The 19,180-nt window shown below is 45.5% G+C and overlaps 1 protein-coding gene across 1 annotated transcript in view; it reads right to left on the bottom strand.

Moving 5' to 3' along the window:
• Positions 1 to 19,180, bottom strand: part of COL27A1 (collagen type XXVII alpha 1 chain) — a 247,580-nt gene that overhangs the window by 108,420 nt on the left and 119,980 nt on the right. Inside the window, exons 17-24 of the mRNA XM_033137129.1 lie at positions 18,888 to 18,941; positions 17,258 to 17,311; positions 16,898 to 16,951; positions 9,703 to 9,756; positions 9,285 to 9,338; positions 7,136 to 7,180; positions 5,425 to 5,478; positions 2,942 to 2,986 (exon numbers count right to left, since the gene is read on the bottom strand). Coding sequence (XP_032993020.1) covers positions 2,942 to 2,986; positions 5,425 to 5,478; positions 7,136 to 7,180; positions 9,285 to 9,338; positions 9,703 to 9,756; positions 16,898 to 16,951; positions 17,258 to 17,311; positions 18,888 to 18,941 — 414 coding nt within the window. The remainder of the gene's footprint in view (positions 1 to 2,941; positions 2,987 to 5,424; positions 5,479 to 7,135; positions 7,181 to 9,284; positions 9,339 to 9,702; positions 9,757 to 16,897; positions 16,952 to 17,257; positions 17,312 to 18,887; positions 18,942 to 19,180) is intronic.

The following is a 19,180-nucleotide window of genomic DNA, read 5'->3' as shown; positions in this document are numbered from 1 at the left end:
AACTATACCAACAGAAAGGCTACAATGGAGTTTGGGATGGGAGGGGGGTGGAGAAGAGAGGGAAGGGGGAGGCATTTTGACTGAACAAGCGCAACATTCTTTTTCTAATGACATAATTGGTAAGGAAATGGAAATTTTCCACAGTGATATTTCTAGACAGAAAACTAATTGAGTAAAAATAATACAGCCTGGCTTTCATACTCTCAGGCCAGTGGCAATCAGTAGAGGCCAGCTGTGTTTTCTTAAGTACAAAAGGGACCTACGTTTCTTACTCAAGAGCATGTCTGGAAGGGTCTTGGGGGGAAGAGGGGCAAGAGGTGGAAAGAGAATAACAGCCACAAACAGTGTTCCATCTTCCACCATGCCTTTCACCAAAGGTTCAAGAAGGTGGCACTTAACTATTATTGTTTGCCATGTACCGGTAGCTCCATCTGCAGAGCGTTGAGACCCAAGTGGAGAAGCGTTGAGACCCTGGTTACAGGGAACCAGGCAGAGGGCCTTCTCGGTAGTGGCACCTGCCCTGTGGAACGCCCTCCCACCAGATGTCAAAGAGAAAAACAACTACCAGAATTTTAGAAGACATCTGAAGGCAGCCCTGTTTAGGGAAGCTTTTAATGACTATTGCATTTTAATGTTCTGTTGGAAGCCACCCAGAGTGGCTGGAGAAACCCAGCCAGATGGGTGGGGTATAAATAATAAATCATCATCATCATCATCATCATCATTATTATCCCATCAACAGGGAGCCACAACTGAAAAGGCCCTCCAGAAAAGCAACAAAGAAGAACAAGAGGGGAGAGAGAAAGAGGTGGGCTACAAAAAAAGAAAAAGAAAGAAAAACTGCAAAACAGTTGAAACAGGGCTCTACCACTGAGCAAAGAATGGCTGTAAAATATGGCTTCTAGGACAGGCCACAGCAGTTGAGTAGCCCACAGCTGGTCTCACCAGAGGCACCACAGGCTACTCCTTGTGGTCATATGGGAAGGGGATGACTATGTCGGAGGCTGTGAGGCTAAACAGCAGTTGGTCAGTTTGGTGGTATCGAACATGTGGGCTTGACAGCTTTTATGTCTGTGGTTCCTCCTCAGGCCCATGGGGAACTAGACTCTTCTCTCTTGAATAAGTGCCTGGCGTCATAATCTAGCAAAGATCCTGACAACGGATTTTAAGACAGGGATCATTTCCACGTGGGCACACAATTTCATCTGGGCAGGCTGGCATCAATCATTGTTTACATTCCCTGCTAGACAGCTGCACACCGATTTGATCCGAATCCGTCTGGGAAATAATCCAATTTCCCCCTTTCATTCCCAGTGACAGAAGGAAACCACGATGGTTAGCTTTAATTTACTCATCTCTTGGTGGAGTTTCCCACCATGCATTTTGAGGACAAAATACTGTAAGGGGTGAGGGGGGTGGGGGATTATTGCAGGCTGCCAAGTTCAGGATTGGTAGCCTTAAAGGAATTTGTAAAAAAAATATGAAGTTCTCTCCAGGGCAACCTTCTGAGGACCCGATACTAGTGGTGGGTGGAGCCAGAAGCAAGAGTGGGTGGAGCAATAAATGCAAACTTTATCTTTGGAAGACGCCCAGAGTGGCTGGGGGAACATCATCATCATCATTTACAGCAGCTTGTACAATTGGATAGTTTGTACACACACTGCTCCCTGTCTTCCGTTCCCAGACAAGAAAAAGCATCACCTGAGTTCAAGGACACATTCTAGCCAGGCAGAAACACTTGGGGTGTGAAGCAGGGTCAGTACTGGGTTGTGTGGCCTGGGGAATGTTCCAAGGGCCGGAAAAAGAGGGTTGAGGGGCCATATTTAGTCCCTGGTCCTGAGCTTCCCACCCCTGGAAAATAGGACTGGAATACAAGCCAGAGTCAGGATCTGAGGGCGAAAGATGACTCGGGGCTATATAAGTCAAGATCAGAAGCCACTCTAGAAGGCAGGGCTAGAGGTAAAGGCAGGAACAAAATCAACACCAGAAATGCAAGACACACCAGAGGTCAGGCATATTTTGTTGCTCCAGCAAGTTTCAGCTGCAACGGGAAACCCTTTATTCTCCTTCCTGCCCAGAAGGATTCAGTGGCCACCCTGACTGGGTTGAGTCAGTCCAGATCTGGAAGATTCTTTGCTAAGAAGCAACAACCTGCAGTTCAGAGAATTACCACATGAGGCAGCTGCTGGCTGCAAGGATGCAGTTATGCACATCACTACGTGGGGCTGTTGCCAGCAGTTTCTGACAATGGCTTGTCTAGACAAACTGCAATTAATACTAGTCATGTTTAGGATTCAGATGACATACTAAACTGTGATTAACTGAAATAAGAAGAAAAAGTAAAAGGAGGGTGGGAGTGCTGCAGCTCGTTCTCGTTATGCTCAGCTATGGTTTAGCACGATGTCCAAATGCAGCAATTGTCTTTGGCACTAAGCTGAAGTTTTCACTCAGCAAAGGCCCATACAGAACAATCCTAATGTTTAAACTCTGTTAGGCTAAACACACAATTTCTGCAATTATAACTAGTGGTGCACGGAACCAGCAAAAGGAATTCCATTTTCTGAGCCCAGTTCAGACTTCATCTGGTACCCTTTGTGCTGTTGTTCCTTCAATATCTTCATTTTTTAATTTTTAATTTTATTAAAAGTGATAGGTATCTTTGGGCATACATGCTCCACACATGGGTCACATTGCATCGTGCGTTTTGGAGTCTTTAAATCTACATATAACAATTTCCTGTTCAGGCACGTGTACATTTTTATAACTGTATCTTGCACACTTCAGGGAATTGCTGCTCTAATAAGACAACATTTTCAGATCCAGAAAGGTGGCTCTCCTGGATAGCCACAGCCACAGCCATCAAAGCTACTGTGAACAAACAAAACATTGTCATGCTATGGTGTCAATGAGAAATGAGCAAAATGCTCTGCAAGACATTTACCTGATCACCAACTTTTCCTGGTCGCCCTGGATTCCCTGGTTCACCCTGAATCAAGACAAGAGAGAAGCACCAGAATAGGATTACTACTTGCCATTCAGGTGACACAATTTTGCAAAGTGTTTTTCAAACATATTACTGTGACAGACAGGTTTGCTCATGAACGTAGAGTTCAAAGAAGAATTATTTATTCACCAGACTCTCTGCTTCCCAATTGCAGTCTTTCCCAACCTGGTGCCTTCCAAATTTTGTTGGGCTATAGCTCTCACCACCCCAGATCATTGGCGATGCTGACTGGGGCTGAAGTGAGATGTACTCTAAAACAACCCAGCTCTTTAAAACAGTCATGGCTTCCCCAAAGAATCCTGGGAGCTGCAGTTCGCCAAGGGCGCTGAGAGCTCTTAGGAGGTGCCTCACAGAGCTAATGCCTCTCAGCACTCTGAGCAAACTACACTTCCCAAGAATTTTGGGGAGAAGCCATGACTGTTTAAAGTGCTATAATAAACATATAAAAGGGGTGCAGGTGGTGCTGTGGTGTAAACCACTGAGACTTGGGCTTGCCGATGGAAGGTCAGCGGTTCGAATCCCCGCAACGGGGTGAGCTCTTGTTGTTCCGTCCCAGCTCCTGCCAACCTAGCAGTTCGAAAGCACATTAAAGTGAAAGTAGATAAATAGGTACTGCTCTGGTGGGAAGGTAAACGGTGTTTCCATGCGCTGCTCTGGTTTCGCCAGAAGCGGCTTAGTCATGCTGGCCACGTGACCTGGAAAAACTGTCTGTGGACAAACGCCAGCTCCCTCGGCCTGTAAAGCGAGATGAGCACCGCAACCCCAGAGTCGTTCGTGACTGGACTTAACTGTCAGGGGTCCCTTTACCTTTACCTAAACATATAGTGCAGGTGGGGCCTGTGTTGACTGAGGGCCATTTTACTCTTGGCACAGATAGGTTCCTTCCACACGGGGTAACTAATGGGAAGGCATGCCTTTACACAGTGGTGGAAAACCTCTTGCCCTGCAAACAAATGCCATATCCCTCATTAGCCCTGATCCATGCCCTCTTGAATTGATATAGCCTGGATGGAATGCCATTGAACTGTGGTAATGCCTGGCTTCCCCGGATAGAGGACTGAGAAGTTTGGTGTGGCTGAAAATATATTGGACTCTTGAGTGTCTATTATACAACGGTAAGAATCTCTTCCAGTGCTCTGCCCACCCTTGGTTCATGTGACACCCAGCACTCTCATGTGGCCCCTGGAAGGTTCCCCAGAAAGGAATGTGGCCCCTCAGGCTGAAAGAGGTTCTCTACTCTTGTCTTTGCAAAACTGTGGTGGACAAATGCCAGGGATCCACTTCAAACTGTAAGTACAACATGGGTAAAGGACACCCCTCGTCTCTTCACACACTACAGTTTTCACCACAACACAACAATGTGATGCAGGCTCAATTCAGAAACCACAGCAAACCATGGCTTGAGTTTCCAAAACATACAGAGAAAGCTGCTTTGCTGTTCCGGTTTCCCATTAGGGTGCTACAGCCACTGGAAGTAAAGCAAAGGTTGTAACTCTGGTTTGCCATTTCAGACTTCCTACAGAGGCTGGTTTATAAACACACTCTAAGCCACAGTTGCTCAGTTTGGAAGCCATGGTTTGTCAACGCAGACACCTTATTAAGACCACGTTTAAGCTCCCTCAACCATGACTTGATGTGATCTCTGAACTGAGCCATGAAGCACAGAGGAGCAATAAGGCTCAGCAGAGCCTAGGTCTTCTGGGCAGGTCCAGTATTGCTCCTATATTCGGTACAGCACCTAGCACCTAGCACTAACAAAAAATTAAATTAAATTAAAGAGTAGCAGAGATTTAACCAAGCTGCAAATATGCTGAAAATAGTGCAAAGGGCATGGTTGCCTGGCAGAAAAGCATCCAATTAGCACAGCATTTACACAGGATGTGGCAGTGGGGGCGGTGGGGGGTTTGAAGGAAAAAGTCTTGGGGCAACAGCAGCTGCATTCTCCCGGGTGCCACACTCCATGATTACAGAAAGGCTGACTGGGGTGCCTTGTTGTTCTTCAGTTTCAAGTGTTACATTTTTTAAAAAAATCTCTGGAAGGAATCGGAAGGGGAGAGAAGCATGCCCTAGAACTATTTATTTTTTTTGGGGGGGGGGGAGAAAGAGAGAGAGAGAGAGATGGAGAAAATCCAAAACAGATTGATGGAAAGAAATAGGATGGTGGTGGGAAGGGAAGACATTTCAAAATGGTTAATAATAAAACTCTGTGGCTTCCAAAAATATGCACCATCATTCTTTCTGCCACAGAAACCACCATGAGTTGGAATTTCCAGAGCAAGAAAGAGCAGTAAAAAATGGCTATTTGAAGCAACTTTCAAATGCACAGCATGTTGAAACTTAAGCAGTAGGGTTCCCTGGATTTTAACACCACGTTTTACCCAAATGCCTCCCTTCTTGTGTCTAAAACAAAGCCTCTTTACCTTTACGCCATCAGGGCCTGGTCTGCCTGGAAATCCTTTCCTGCCAAGTGGACCCTGAAAAATGACACACATGTATAAGTGCAGAAAACACAGTCAGGAGCGGAAGCAAGAGGCACAGGAATCAGTACAAACATGAACGCTTTATCTGTAAGTTGGTTTGGACTATGTAAGGTAACACCCATGCCATACAATTCTTCTCCCAAAGAATCATGGGGATTGTAGCTTTGTGAGGGGTAAAATACAGTGCCCTGGGGAAAACCATATGTGTTAAATGTGCTTTAAATCCCATGGATTTGACTTATGAATATGACTTAAGGTCACGGTTTTTTTGGGGGGGGAGCAACTAATAAATGTAAATCACCATCATCATGTGGGGCTAGAACCTCCACAGCTGCCTCAGCCTGAGTTGGAAAGAATTCAAGATGGTGGTGCCAGTGGAAAACCAGGTCACCAAACTCATCATTAGTCAGCATGCCCTTAAAGAAGCCTTTGTGTAACTCGTCAGAACAGTCAGGAACTGGGAGAAGGTTGCAAAAACAAGATGGCCTGACTCTGAAGGGAATCCAGCCCCCGCCACATGAAGGTTTATGGATTAATTAAAAGAATTCAGTCCCTCCTTTCTGTATGTGCTGACCCTCAAGCCAATCTAACCATTAGTTATGAAATACATTAAAACAGTGTGTGTGTGTGTGTGTGTGTGTGTGTGTGTGTGTGTGTGTTTAATAATATATATATATATTCATTACAAACAAAGCAACAATGAACAAAAAATGAGGACCAATTGAAATAGTTTCACTTAACAGGACCTTGACCAAGTATCTAAAAGCAAGCTGGGGGAAAGCCAATTGCATATTCTGGGGCAAGGAGATCTCACAAAGTGGACTCTACTGCTGAGATGGCCCTGCCTGATAGGGTCACCACTGAAGAGCAAATCACGCATGGAGGCTCATAAGGGAAGAGGTGGCCCTTTAGACCAGGGGTCAGCCGTGAGCCGGTCCACCGTCCCTTAGACCATGTGCTGAGCCAGACTATATTTTTTTTGGGGGGGGGGAATGAACGAATTCCTGTGCCCCACAAATAACCCAGAGATGCATTTTAAATAAAAGGACACATTCTACTCATGTAAAAACACGCTGATTCCTGGACCATCCGCAGGCCGGATTGAGAAGGTGATTGGGCCGCATCCGGCCCACGGGCCTTAGGTTGCCTACCCCTGCTTTAGACTGACACTTTGCAAGGGCTTAAGTAGTAAGTCTGGGTCTAGGCTGTACCATTTCAGACTATACAGAGTTCAAGTGACTCAATGATCCTTCAGACACAGAGAGAGAGAGACTGGGGTGAAAGAGCATAGGCTGAGAGGCAACAGGGCTGAACAATTCCACTCACCACCCTCACCATAGCAATTGGTTCATCTCTTTCCGGAAGGGAAACATGAGGAACCTCGTCTTACCGTTAGGGAAGGGAATGGGATTGCTTCTTGTACTGAATTGGGTGCCCACGTGTCCTATTTTATGGAGTACAATTCCCTGTTTGAAGCAGTCCTCTATTAGAAGAGCACTCCGGCACAAGCTCAGTTTAAAGCTAAAGGACAATAACAAGGGACAGCAGAGACCTCGATGTTGCCCATCAACAGTGAACACCTGGGCAGCAGACTGAGCAGGCACTCCCCACACTCACCCACAACAACGACAACCCTCTTAATCTCTCTTACCTCTGCCCCTGGGATGCCAGGTGGTCCCACTGGTCCTTCATCACCCTGGATCACAAAAGGAAAATGGGAGACAGGTCAAAACAGAGCTGTCATCCCGTTAGGCAGTTAATTCATAAAATTGGTTTTATTTGATTCATTAGTAAGTTGCAAGAGAGCAAAGTCAAGTAATTGTTCTAGAAGGAAAATGCATCTTCTCTCTGGGTTGTATCCAATGCTAGTCCTACTCAAGAGTTGACCTATTGAAAGTAATGAGCATGATTGACTTAAATCCATTAATTTCAAAACAAAATTTTAAAAAAATTCCTTCCAGTAGCACCTTAAGAGACCAACCAAGTTTGTTCTTGGTATGAAAGCTCATACCAAGAACAAACTTACTGGTAGTTGGTTTCTAAGGTGCTACTAGAAGAATTTTTTTTATTTTGTTTCGACTATGGCAGACCAACACGGCTACCTACCCGTAACCATTAATTTCAGTGGTTCTTCTCAGAGTAGAGGGACACAGGTGGTGCTGTGGGTTAAACCACAGAGCCTAGGGCTTGCCGATCAGAAGGTCGGCGGTTCGAATCCCCGCGACAGGGTGAGCTCCCGTTGCTCAGTCCCAGCTCCTGCCAACCTAGCAGCTCGAAAGCATGTCAAAGTGCAAGTAGATAGTTACCACTTCGGCGGGAAAGTAACCGGCGTTTCTGTGCGCTGCTCTGGTTTGCCAGAAGCGGCTTAGTCATGCTGGCCACATGACCCAGAAGCTATACACCGGCTCCCTTGGCCAATAAAGTGAGATGAGCACCGCAACCCCAGAGTCATCCACAACTGGACCTAATGGTCAGGGATCCCTTTACCTTTACCCTTTCTCTGAGTAGAACTGAGTTGGCTTATAACCCTTTATTATTTTTAAAAGATGCAAGCACCACCTGGTGCAACTACTGCAAAGTATTTTCCTGGAAGAGGTAAGCAGTACATCAGAAAAGGATCTCAGGATTGCCATGAGTCAACAAGGTGATTTGGCTGCAAATTAAACAAAACGGCAAATGCAAATTTAAGCTGCATTAATCAAAGTGGAATGGGGTCAAAGGAAGGTGAGGAAGATGGTCAGCAGCATGGAAAGAAAATCCTGTGAGGAAAAGCAGAAGGAACAGAAGAGGCTTCCAGCCCGCCAGTACCGCACATGCCAGAGCCCATTTATGGTGGACTAAAGGGCTCTGTCACCCTTTTAAAAAACCGAAGTGGACTTTTGCAGTTTGGAAAGCAATGGGGAAATTAATTGAAAAGTGCAGGATGAATGAATGGTTAATGGAAATGCATATAACCAGCCCACAAGAAAATCAATGTGAAATCAGGATGAACGCTCACTGTTGTATAACTGCCCCACAAATCAGGAAATAATGCTCTATCAAGACCAAATATAATTTAACCTCCATGTCAGCTTTGTGCAAGTGAATCAGGATGACTGCTCAATAAATATTTTATTTATTGCATTTATGTCCCACCTTTATTCAAAGAGCTCAAGGTGACATACATGGTTCTCCCATTCCCAGTTTTGACTTCACAATTACCCTGCGAGGGAGATTGGGCTGAGAGGCACTGATTTGTGAGAGTCCCCCTGTGAGTTTCCTGGCTGAACCCCTGACTCTCAATGTCCTAGTCTGGCCCTCTAACCTCTATACCACCACTGGCCCCACATTAGTGGTCTGGAGGGGTTCGGGGGGGGGGAGATGGGAGGGAGACATGGCAGCTCTCTTGCAAAATATGCAGGGCTGCTATGTAGAGGATATCCAGGGCTTGTTCTCTACAGCATCAGAGAGCAGGACTTGATCCCAATGGGTTACAGATGGGTTGGACTGAACATAAGGAGGCACTTATTGTTCACGGGGGCAGTTGCCAGAGTGGTGTGGTCTCTCTCTACCGCTCTTCAAGCAGAAGATGGCTAGCGACAGCCACCTGTCAGATTTCTTGCATCAAGCAGAATTGGAAGGGGGCTGGACTAGATGATCTAGAAGACCCTGCACCCAGCTGTATAACTCTATGAAAGAAAGGAAGTTTGCTTAAAGCAGGAAAGGTGTCTGAAGCCATGGCCAATCCAATGCCTTCCAGTAGGTTTGGACCACACAGCATGGCCAAAGATGTAAGTCATCATCTCCTGCTCCTTTCTTACCTCTTGGCCAGGTAGTCCCCTGGGGCCAGGTAACCCACGTGCTCCTGGTTTTCCCTGCAACAGACAAGGGGGAGAGTGGGGAAGGCTGAGAAAAAAACACACAAGCTTCCATCGAAACACAGAGTGAAAGCTGCCTTCCAGTGTGTGTTGCCACAGGACGGCATCCAACATCAATTCTGTTGCAGATTGAGAGGGGAGTGAGACCAAGAGAGAGAAAAGAAATCTGTTCCAGCTCTCTTGGAGCCATCTCAACACAAACAAGCCCTAAAAACCAGAGCTTTGGCCATGACTATCTGCAGGGATCTCCAGGATTTTTCCTCTTCCTCTCCTTACCCAGCCATTCTTTCTTTGGTTCTTTCTTATTCACTGGCACTTGCCAAGAAAAAATGCAAAGTCTGTTTATTTCAGCAACACTCACCTTAATGCCTTCGGGGCCATTTTGTCCTGGTGGGCCAATGTCACCTGGAAAGCCCTAGAGAGCATCAGACAGAAATGGTGTTAAAACAACAAGGTCCCCAAGCCAAAGCTTCACACACCAGGCATTGGGAAGAGAGAGCTAGCCTGTTGCCTGCTGAAATAAGCCAGGCTCATTGTAGTGTAGCAAGACCAGCACCAAAAACTTTTTTCGTTGGTCAACTCTTGTTTTGCTATGTATCTATATACTTAAGTCTAGACTGGAGGGGTGTTGTGTGTGCAATGTTGATTTTATTCTGTGGTTGCCAAATTGTTGATTTTTTGCTTCTTCTATAGGCTGAGGGAACACTGAAGCTAGGTCCAAGGTTTTAGCTAGATATAAAAGGCTTACTGGTATTCAGTGGAGTGGCCAAAACACTCTCTCTCAAACCATAGTGCCTTAAGTGGCTGCATGCAGTTACTATACAGTACATACGTACAAACATCATTTTATATGTATGCCACCTTTCCAGGATTCAAACCATGCTCAAGGTTGCTTACAACATGGAAAAAACACATAACTGCAACATAACAAAGCAGACATAAACAATAAATAAAACACATCAAAAATACACAACCAAGCTGATCAATTTCCACATAAATCATCAGATCTTAAAACAGAGATACAAAAAAATATCAGTAGCAACAAAAACCAGTAAACAATACCCCATTCTAAGAGTCTGTTCATCAGCCTCAGCTCTTGCAGCTGGAGTCAGTCGGAGCCCTGTCCTCCCAGGCCATGTGGGAAAAGGCCAGCAAGGCAGGGAGCAGGTCTTCCTGCTTACAGTAGATCTGAACCCAGTAACTAATCAAAATAATGTCTGTTCTTTTGGTTCTCTTGCTTATCATACCATGCCTAAAATCTGGGGCACTGTATAAGTAATAACTTGCGGGCTTTGGAGAGCAGGTTGATTTGGATTGGGACTCGGGGATTGTGGGGAGCTGCTCCCAAATGTGGTCTCAATTTGGTCATGGGAGGGACATGCCTGCTGATTGGGGAAGGGCTGTGGTTCAGTGGTAGAGCATCTTCTCTGCATGGAGAAGGTCCAGATTCCATCCCAGCATCTGCAGGCAGAGCCAATCAGTGTGGACAATGCTGAACTTGATGGACCAAGGATCTGACTCAGTACAAGGGAATTATTAATCTTCCTGTTTGCATGCGATGGGAAGAACATTCCATTGGAACAAATACCAAAGGTGGGGCCCCAATCCAAATGGTTTAAAAACCCAAGCCTACCCGCAACACACACCACAGACTCCATCCAGACCATGCGCCCTACCTCCACTTGCAATTAACTTCAGAAATCTGCTAATTGCATGAACAATATCTTATCCTGGAGAATATAAGAGCCTGGAGAAGAAAAGACTGAGAGGTGATAGGATAGCCATCTTCAAATATCTCAAGCGCTGTCTCATAGAAGATGGAGCAAGCTTGTTCTCCCCTGCTCTGGGGGGTAGGGCCTGAACCAAGGGATTCAAGTTACAAGAAAGGAGATTCCGACTATACATTAAGAAATAACTTTCTGACAGTAAGAGCTGTTCCACAGTGGAACAGTCTCCTTTGGAAGGCTGGGGAAGTTTTTAAGCAGAGGTTGGATGGACGCCTGTCAGGGATGCTTTAGTTGATATTTCTGCATTGCAGGGGGTTGAACTAGATGACCCTTGGGGTCGCTTCCAGCCCTATAATTCTATGAATGTGTTGTTTGTTCCTTAGCATAAATCAATCCTTCTTTGTCATGAAAACTTTCCCCTTTCTCTCAGCTGAAGATGTGCTTATGTCAGCAAATGTTTCCTTGGCACGGCACAGCAAAGGCAGTCCCCATTCAATTCTTTCCGCATTTAGAGTCAGCAGCTAGTCATGTTTTCTTGAACAAATAAATCAAAGCATTGCAAGCTTGACCAAGAAAAATGGGGGAGGGGGGGCAGACTTGGCATTGCAAAGGGAGGGGTGACGACATGCTCATTAGCTGGAGCACTTGACGTTTAACACCAACCCCATTTTTCGCCCACAATCCATTCAGCTAAGGAAACAAAGAAAGCCACAGTCCAAGCCAATATTAACAAAGAGAAAGATTATCAAGTGATACCACTCAATGGAGAGCTGTTCCAGACCCAGCAAAATACCAGAACATTGACAGGGGGGGCGGGGGAGAGCTGGTGGCATGAGCCAATATTTTAAACCATTCTCCAATGATGCACATGTCTTTTTAAAAGTGCTGGTGCTGACCTTTAAAGCCCTAAATGGCTTTGGCCCTGTATACCTGAAGGAGCGTCTCCACCCCCCGTTGTTCAGCCTGGACACTGAGATTCAGCACTAATGTTACAGGGAACCAGGCAGAGGGCCTTCTCGGTAGTGGTGCCCTCCCTGGAACACCCTCCCATCAGATATCAATGAGATGAAGAATTACACAACTTTTAGAAGGCATCTGAAGGCAGCCCTGTATAGGGAAATTTTTATGGTGGATGTTTTATGCTTTTATGTTATGTGTGCTGGAAGCCACCCAGAGTGGCAGGGGCAACCCAGCCAGATGGGCAGGGCATAGATAATAAAATGATGACGATGATGATGTACTAAGAACTCAGCCAGAATCAGGTCCACGTAGTTCAACATCCTGCTTCCCACAGTGGCCTTAAACATGCTTCCAGAAAGGCAACAAACTGTGTCCAACTCTCTCTGTCTCTCTCTCATACAGCTAGTGTGTGCCCTCCCACCCCACTGGCAACCCAGTGGCATTCTGCCTTCTCTGAATGTGGAAGATTTATAACTGTTAGCAGATCTGCCCTCCATCAATTACAAACTGGTCCAGGCTAATGACAGCTCGGTCCTCCATTAATTACAACGCCACAAAGACATCAGAAGTGCCCTTCTGGATCATGCCAAGGGCCCATCTCGTTCAGCATCCTTTTCTCACAGCAGCTAACCAGATGCTCATGGGAAGCTCGCAAGCAATGCCAGAAATATTCCCCACACCTGTGATTCCCAGCAACTGGTATTCAAAGCCATCAGTGATGGTTGGTATCCATTGGGACTGGTGGAGCAGAAGGCAAGGGCACCAACATCAGGTGCAGCCAGAGCCAATGCCAGACAAGCCTACTGATTTGGGGTTTGTCCCCATCATCCTTTCTGTTGAGTCCTACAAAGGGAACACTAAGACGGAGGAGGAGGAAGAGAAGGAGGAGGAGGTGGTGGTGGTTGGCAGCCTTGGCCACCCCTTGGCTGAGTGCACTGCCCCATTTGGCCTTATGAACTAGCCTCTACCAAGAGGCATACTGCCTCCAAAAGTGGACGGAAAGCACAGCCATCATGGCTACAAGCCATTGGTAGCCCTTAACCTCAATCTAAGCCAGTGGCCATCACCACATCTTGTGCTGGGGCTGGCATCAATCCAGCCCTCTGACACTGTTTCTGCTTGGTATTGCTGCCTGTTGACCTGTCCTTTCAAAGCACATGCAGAGTGACAGCAGCAAGTCTATCCCTTATAGCAGTGTTTTTCAACCTTTTTTGGACAAAGGCACACTTGTTTCATGAAAAAAATCACGAGGCACACCACCATTAGAAAATGTTAAAAAAATTAACTCTGTGCCTATATTGACTATATATAAAGTAATTCTCTTGAATAGGAATCAACTAAACACAAAGAAAGTATTTTATAATTACTTTATTATGAAATAGTAAGTAAACAGAAATATGAAAAATTATAAAATACTTTATTCAGTGCGCAACCAGGGCCTGTTTGGCTGAACACAAAGCTGATATTCTGGCTGGAATTTTTCCCACGGCACACCAGGCAACATCTCGCGGCACACTAGTGTGCCGCGGAACAGTGGTTGAAAAACACTGCCTTATAGGTCAAGGATGGAGAACCTCTGGCCTTCCAAATGTTGTCAGACTACAACTCCAATCACCCCTGACCAATGTTCATGCTGCCTGGGGCTGATGGGAGTTGGAGTCCAACAACATCCAAGATAGTTCAGTTGGTAGAACATGAGACTCTTAATCTCAAAGTCATGGGTTCGAATCCCAGTTTGGCTGAAAGATTCCTGCATTGCAGGAGGCTGGAGTAGATGACCCTCATGGTCCCAACTTTACAATTCTGTGATTCTATGAACATCTAGGGGGCTACAGACTCCTCACTCCTGTTTTGGGCAATGGTATGGCTCAGGCCCACAGGAAACAGGCAATTGAATAAGTAGTAGTGACCTTGGTGAGGAGGAGGAGGAGACCCACTCAGTGACTAGGCATCCCTCTGTGGGCATATTGTCTAGGGGCCTGCAAAACCTGGAGATGGTGCTGACTCATGGTAATGAATTCAATACATTAATACAAGCCTGTATGAAAACGTACTTCCTTTTGTCCTTCCTGAACCTATTGCTCATCAACCTTTGGCCTGCCAGAAGTTGTTGGACTCCAACTCCCAGCAGCCTCAGCCAGCAAATCTAGTGGTCATCAGGGATGTGAGCTGTAGTCCAGAAACGTCTGGGGAGCCACAGATTCCGCATGCCTAGCATGCCCTGTCTATCCCAACTGCAGAATTAGAAATCAATTGCTTCATGTTGCTAATGGTGGAATTTTAAACACTGTGTATGTAAATGCTGTGCTGCTACAATTCTGTCTTTTTAATTTTATTGTTTTATATTGCCTTGTGGTTTTCCAGTTTCATTGTTTGATTTATTCTTTTGTTCATTTGTAAACTGCTTAGGGACTGTTTAGTACTAAGCAATATATAAATATATGAAATGAATAAACATCCTTCATTTGGAAGCCCCAAGTTCACCTTTAACAGGGAAGATTAAATGGTGCAACCCAGTGGAGTTTACTTTAAAGCATGGACATTGTTGTTGTTATTTATACTTATCGTTGTTATTGTTGTTATTTATACTTATTCGGTTTTTTATGTAAAGAAAACTCAAAGTGACCTACAATATATAGGAAAATGAGAAGAGAAGACTCCCTGGAAAAGACCCTGATGTTGGGAAAGATGGAGGGCACAAGGAGAAGGGGACGACAGAGGATGAGATGGTTGGACAGTGTTCTCGAAACTACTAACATGAGTTTGGCCAAACTGCGAGAGGCAGTGAAGGATAGGCGTGCCTGGCGTGCTCTGGTCCATGGGGTCACGAAGAGTCGGACACGACTGAACGACTGAACAACAAAGGGCAGGGAACCTGAGGCCCTCCAGGGACTGCTGGAGCCCAGCCAGCCTAGCCAATGGTCAGGGCTGATGTGAGTCAGGAGTTCAGTAATATCTAGAAGGCTACAAGTTCCTCACTACAAAAATGAATATGCATAGGATCAGATACCGAACCTCATCCCGTGTATCATTTTTTGGGGTGAGACTTATCATAGGAAATGTCTCCCTCATTGCACCAGTAACATAAAATATTCTATGGACACAAAGGTGGCTAAGATCTCATGGGCTCTTCCTTCCCCTACAGCCCCACTCCCACCAGAACTGTGACATGGGAAATATTCATACTACCAATAGGACTCTGCCATATACTGAGTTTCTCAAGCTCAGCAGTTTTTACACTGATTGGCAGCAGCTCTGCACAATTTCATCCTAGTTTTCATCTACTAATTTTCATCTACCTAGAGATCAAAGCTGTGAATGTCTGCCTGCGAAGTGGATGCTCTATCATTGAACTACAGCCCCCCCCCCCACTGACTGTATTACTGGCGCAGTGCAAGAGGTAGCCAAGGGAGGGGGAGCAACTTTGCACCAGCAACCACACTGCAAAAATAACCAAAGGGACTGGGCTTAAATTAGCCTTCTTCAGGAAGATAGGTGGCGCTCTTTAAATATTTAGTGTTTCATCCTGTTCCTTATATAAAAGAATGCTGGACAATACTCAACCACAGCCTCGTCACATACAAGAACAAGAGAAACTGTAGTAAACTTCACAGGACAGCCATTCCGAAAAATATAATTCATTGAAACTGATCCAGAACCTCGCCACAAGCTTTTAAGACTCATATTTTGACCATGGCACAAACTGTTTTGCTGCATACAATTTCATAATATAAACCATTTCCCTTTTAAACCTATCCATGTTCTGCCTTTCCTCTCTGACATGTTTATAGGATGCTAGTTCAGCCACCAAGACTGTGTCCTGTTACTTAAATAGCCTTTATTTATTTTAACCCCGTTGGCTTTCTGATGGATTTCTAGTATCTGCCAAAGATTATTCCTGATGCAAACATATTAATAACTGAGGGCTGACCAATATGGTGGGGAGCTTTCCTGGATTAACTCCTTTCTTTATTTTCCTTATTTTCCTCTCATTTCAGTCAAATGAGTCCCTACAACCAAAATATATGACCCAGCCGCTTTAACTGATGAGGGTGCTCCACTAGACCCCTAGATTATGTCCTGTCTGTTACAGCAAACCCAAAAGGGAGTCTCGGGAAACAAGCATTATGCTGATTACAAAAAGACATCAATGGGCAAAGCAGGCCTGGGCCTACGAAAGCTTATGCCACAAGAAATCTACTAGTCTTTTGAAGATGATACCAGACTCCACTTTGCCCACTCAGCCCTAAACGGTGGGGCAGGAGCTCACTGTGACAGCTCCCAAAGCCATGCCCCCAAGTTGTGGGGGATCGTGCCTATTGGGACTGGTAGAACGGGAAGCAGGGAGACCAACAGCAGGCAGAGCCAAAGACAGGCAGAGGCTGCTTAATTCTGGTTTTGTCACCATCATCCTCCCACCTAAGTTATACAAGGATAACACAGAGGCCAGGAAGGAGGAAGCTGATAGGAAGCTCCACCGCACTAGACTGGCTGCATGTAAGAAGTAGGCAGGTGTGGGTGAGGTTGATGGGGCACAGTCCCATTTGCCCCATTGAAATAGCCTTCCCTACTCCCAGGAAGGGTCCAAACCTGCAGGCAGCTGTGTTGATCCATTCTGGATTCCCACAGGCATCTGGTTGGCCACTTTGAGAACAGGATGATGGACTGGATGGGCCCTTGGTTTGATTCTTACATTCATTTTACTTGCCTTTTTAAAAAATGTAATAAGCAAGGGGGTGGGATTCAAAGAAGTGGCTGAATTTTAAGAAAGGGAGGAAGACCAGCTTAGGATAGAATGGGGTTTAAGAAGAAACCAACTAAAAAAATGGCAATAGGTCTCCATAGGAAGAAGCAATCTTGAACTCATACCTCAGGGCCAGGTGATCCTGGAATTCCAACTGGACCTTTGTCACCGATCTTCCCCTGCAGAAAACCAGAAGAGGAACAATGATTCAAGAGAGGGCTTTTTAAGATTGAGGCAGTCAACCTGGGTGCTCACCTATTGAAATCCTCCTACATAAAACATAAAACCAAATATACCCTTCCACCTAGAAAATTAGCAGGTCAGGACTAGGTTTGCTTTCTGCCTGGCTTACCAAGAAAATGCTTTTTTCATGAGGACACATTCAATCACCTTTTCTTTTCTTACATTTACATCCCACCTTTCTTCTCCCCAGTAATCCAGCCTTCCCCAATCTTGGGTCCCTAGATGTTGTTGCAGTTACTTACAGCAGGTCCTGGCTTTCCTCGGGCACCTGGCATTCCTGGCGAACCTTGGCTACCCTGAAAAACAGAAGAGAAGCTTCTAGAGGACAGCCCCAGGCAAGAATGTGCAACAGTCAGGGATGGTGGGAGTTGTAGTCCAGCAAAATCAGTATACTCCAGCCCTAAGCATAAGTATGACAACACCCTACAAATTGGGGCCAACGCAATGTTTTGGCACCTGAGGAGAACCACAAAATTGTGTCCATACCCCCAGCCAGGGAAGAAAGGATGAGTGAAGGTCTACATCAGGAACAAGGGGGAGAATCAAAACTATCTTACCCAATGGTTGAAGTGGGAATCAGAGGCTGTCACAGGGGCAGGGAAAGGGCCTGCTCTGAATCATGCTGGGTGGGTGCAGAGCCCCAGAGACCCCAGAGGGCAGTCCCTGCCATTTCCTCCCTAGGGGTGGGAGGAGAACAGCAGTGTCTCCTATTCACCAAGAGGCTGCTATGGAGGTGGCATGGCCGGGGGGAGTCTGCCAAAGAGGCAGCAGATCAGCCTCCAAGGATCTCACTGCAGCAGTGAGTACTGCATTCCCTGGAGACTGGATCTGCTGCCCCTGTGGAACCTGCTGGTCAGCTGACCTTGCCTCACTGGGTGGGTTGGTCCTGCTTCAGGTCAACGCTGATTAAGCATTGGCTGAGGAGGGTGCCCAATATGAATGTTGTCATCAAGGGGGCGGGACTTGTACATTCCCTCTTTGCCTTTTCAAACTGAATACCTGACAAGTGCTGCAGATTCTTCTGGAACTGCCTTAGGACCCAGATAGCTTTCCAGACACCAGACATACTGACCAGGCTAATGAGATTCCCCAGCCACTATTACCAGTTCTTTAGATTGTTGAATAATTCAGTGTAATGTTTTATTACTGCAGTTTTGATTGGTAACCACTTTGGTAGTCAGTGAAGGAAAGGGGGCATAAAAAATTATATGCACACACTTTCATAGAAAATGTAACAAGGTGGTAAACAACGTGGGGGGGGGGAAACAATGCTGCAATAATAGCGTAAGTAAAAGCATCAGTACCAAATCAATAAAAATTGCTTGGTAAAAAAAAAAATTCTTGGTCCAAAGGACTGTCTGAACAATTCCATTTTTAAAAGACATCTAAAAGAAAATAGGGCCAATTCCTGCCAAATATGTATTTGCAGAGAGTTCCACAGGACATGACCTGCCATGTTAAAAGCTCCCCCCCCCCCAAAAAAAAATGTCCCATCAGAGGATCTCATTGATTAAGGTGAAACATTGTTAATGTAATTATAATTAATCATGAAGATAATCTTCTTATTTGTATGCATGCTACTTTTTCATAAAATTGTGTCCCAAGTGGCTCACAACACACATCAAACAATAAATAAAGCAGTTCAGAAATAATTATTAATACCCGTTTTACAAATAGCAGGCACACAGATGAGTCATGGCAGTCTAATAGCTTTGACTTGAAAAGAAGGTAATTTTAGTAATTCAATAAAAAAACCAAGGAGTTTTAATTTGAAGGAAAGTGGGTTTGGAGTGCAATAATCTCGCCAAGGGCGGGTGGTGAGTGGGAATCAGGTGCAGCAATGCCTCAAGATTTATACTTAAAACCAGTTACCTTGTCTCCTTGGAATCCAACGTCTCCTGGCACACCAGGCACTCCCTGATCACCCTGAACACACACCACCAAAGAAAGTTACAACAGACATCACATCAGGGATAAAACACATGCCCAGGTTAATGGAAAAGGACTTGGTTTTACTGGAGCAGCAGAAATGTCATTTTTTTAGGCTTGTTCAAGGCAGGATTGGTGGCAAAAAAAAAAAACCCCCAAAGCATAACAGGACTTCTGAGCGAAGTGGGCGTTTCCCCACACTAATGACAGGAGGACATAACTCATCACGAAGTTCT

This window comes from Lacerta agilis, chromosome Z (assembly GCF_009819535.1).
Source record: "Lacerta agilis isolate rLacAgi1 chromosome Z, rLacAgi1.pri, whole genome shotgun sequence".
NCBI lineage: Eukaryota > Metazoa > Chordata > Lepidosauria > Squamata > Lacertidae > Lacerta > Lacerta agilis.
Note: the sequence above shows the minus strand (reverse complement) of the source record. Positions and strands in the feature narration are given on the sequence as shown.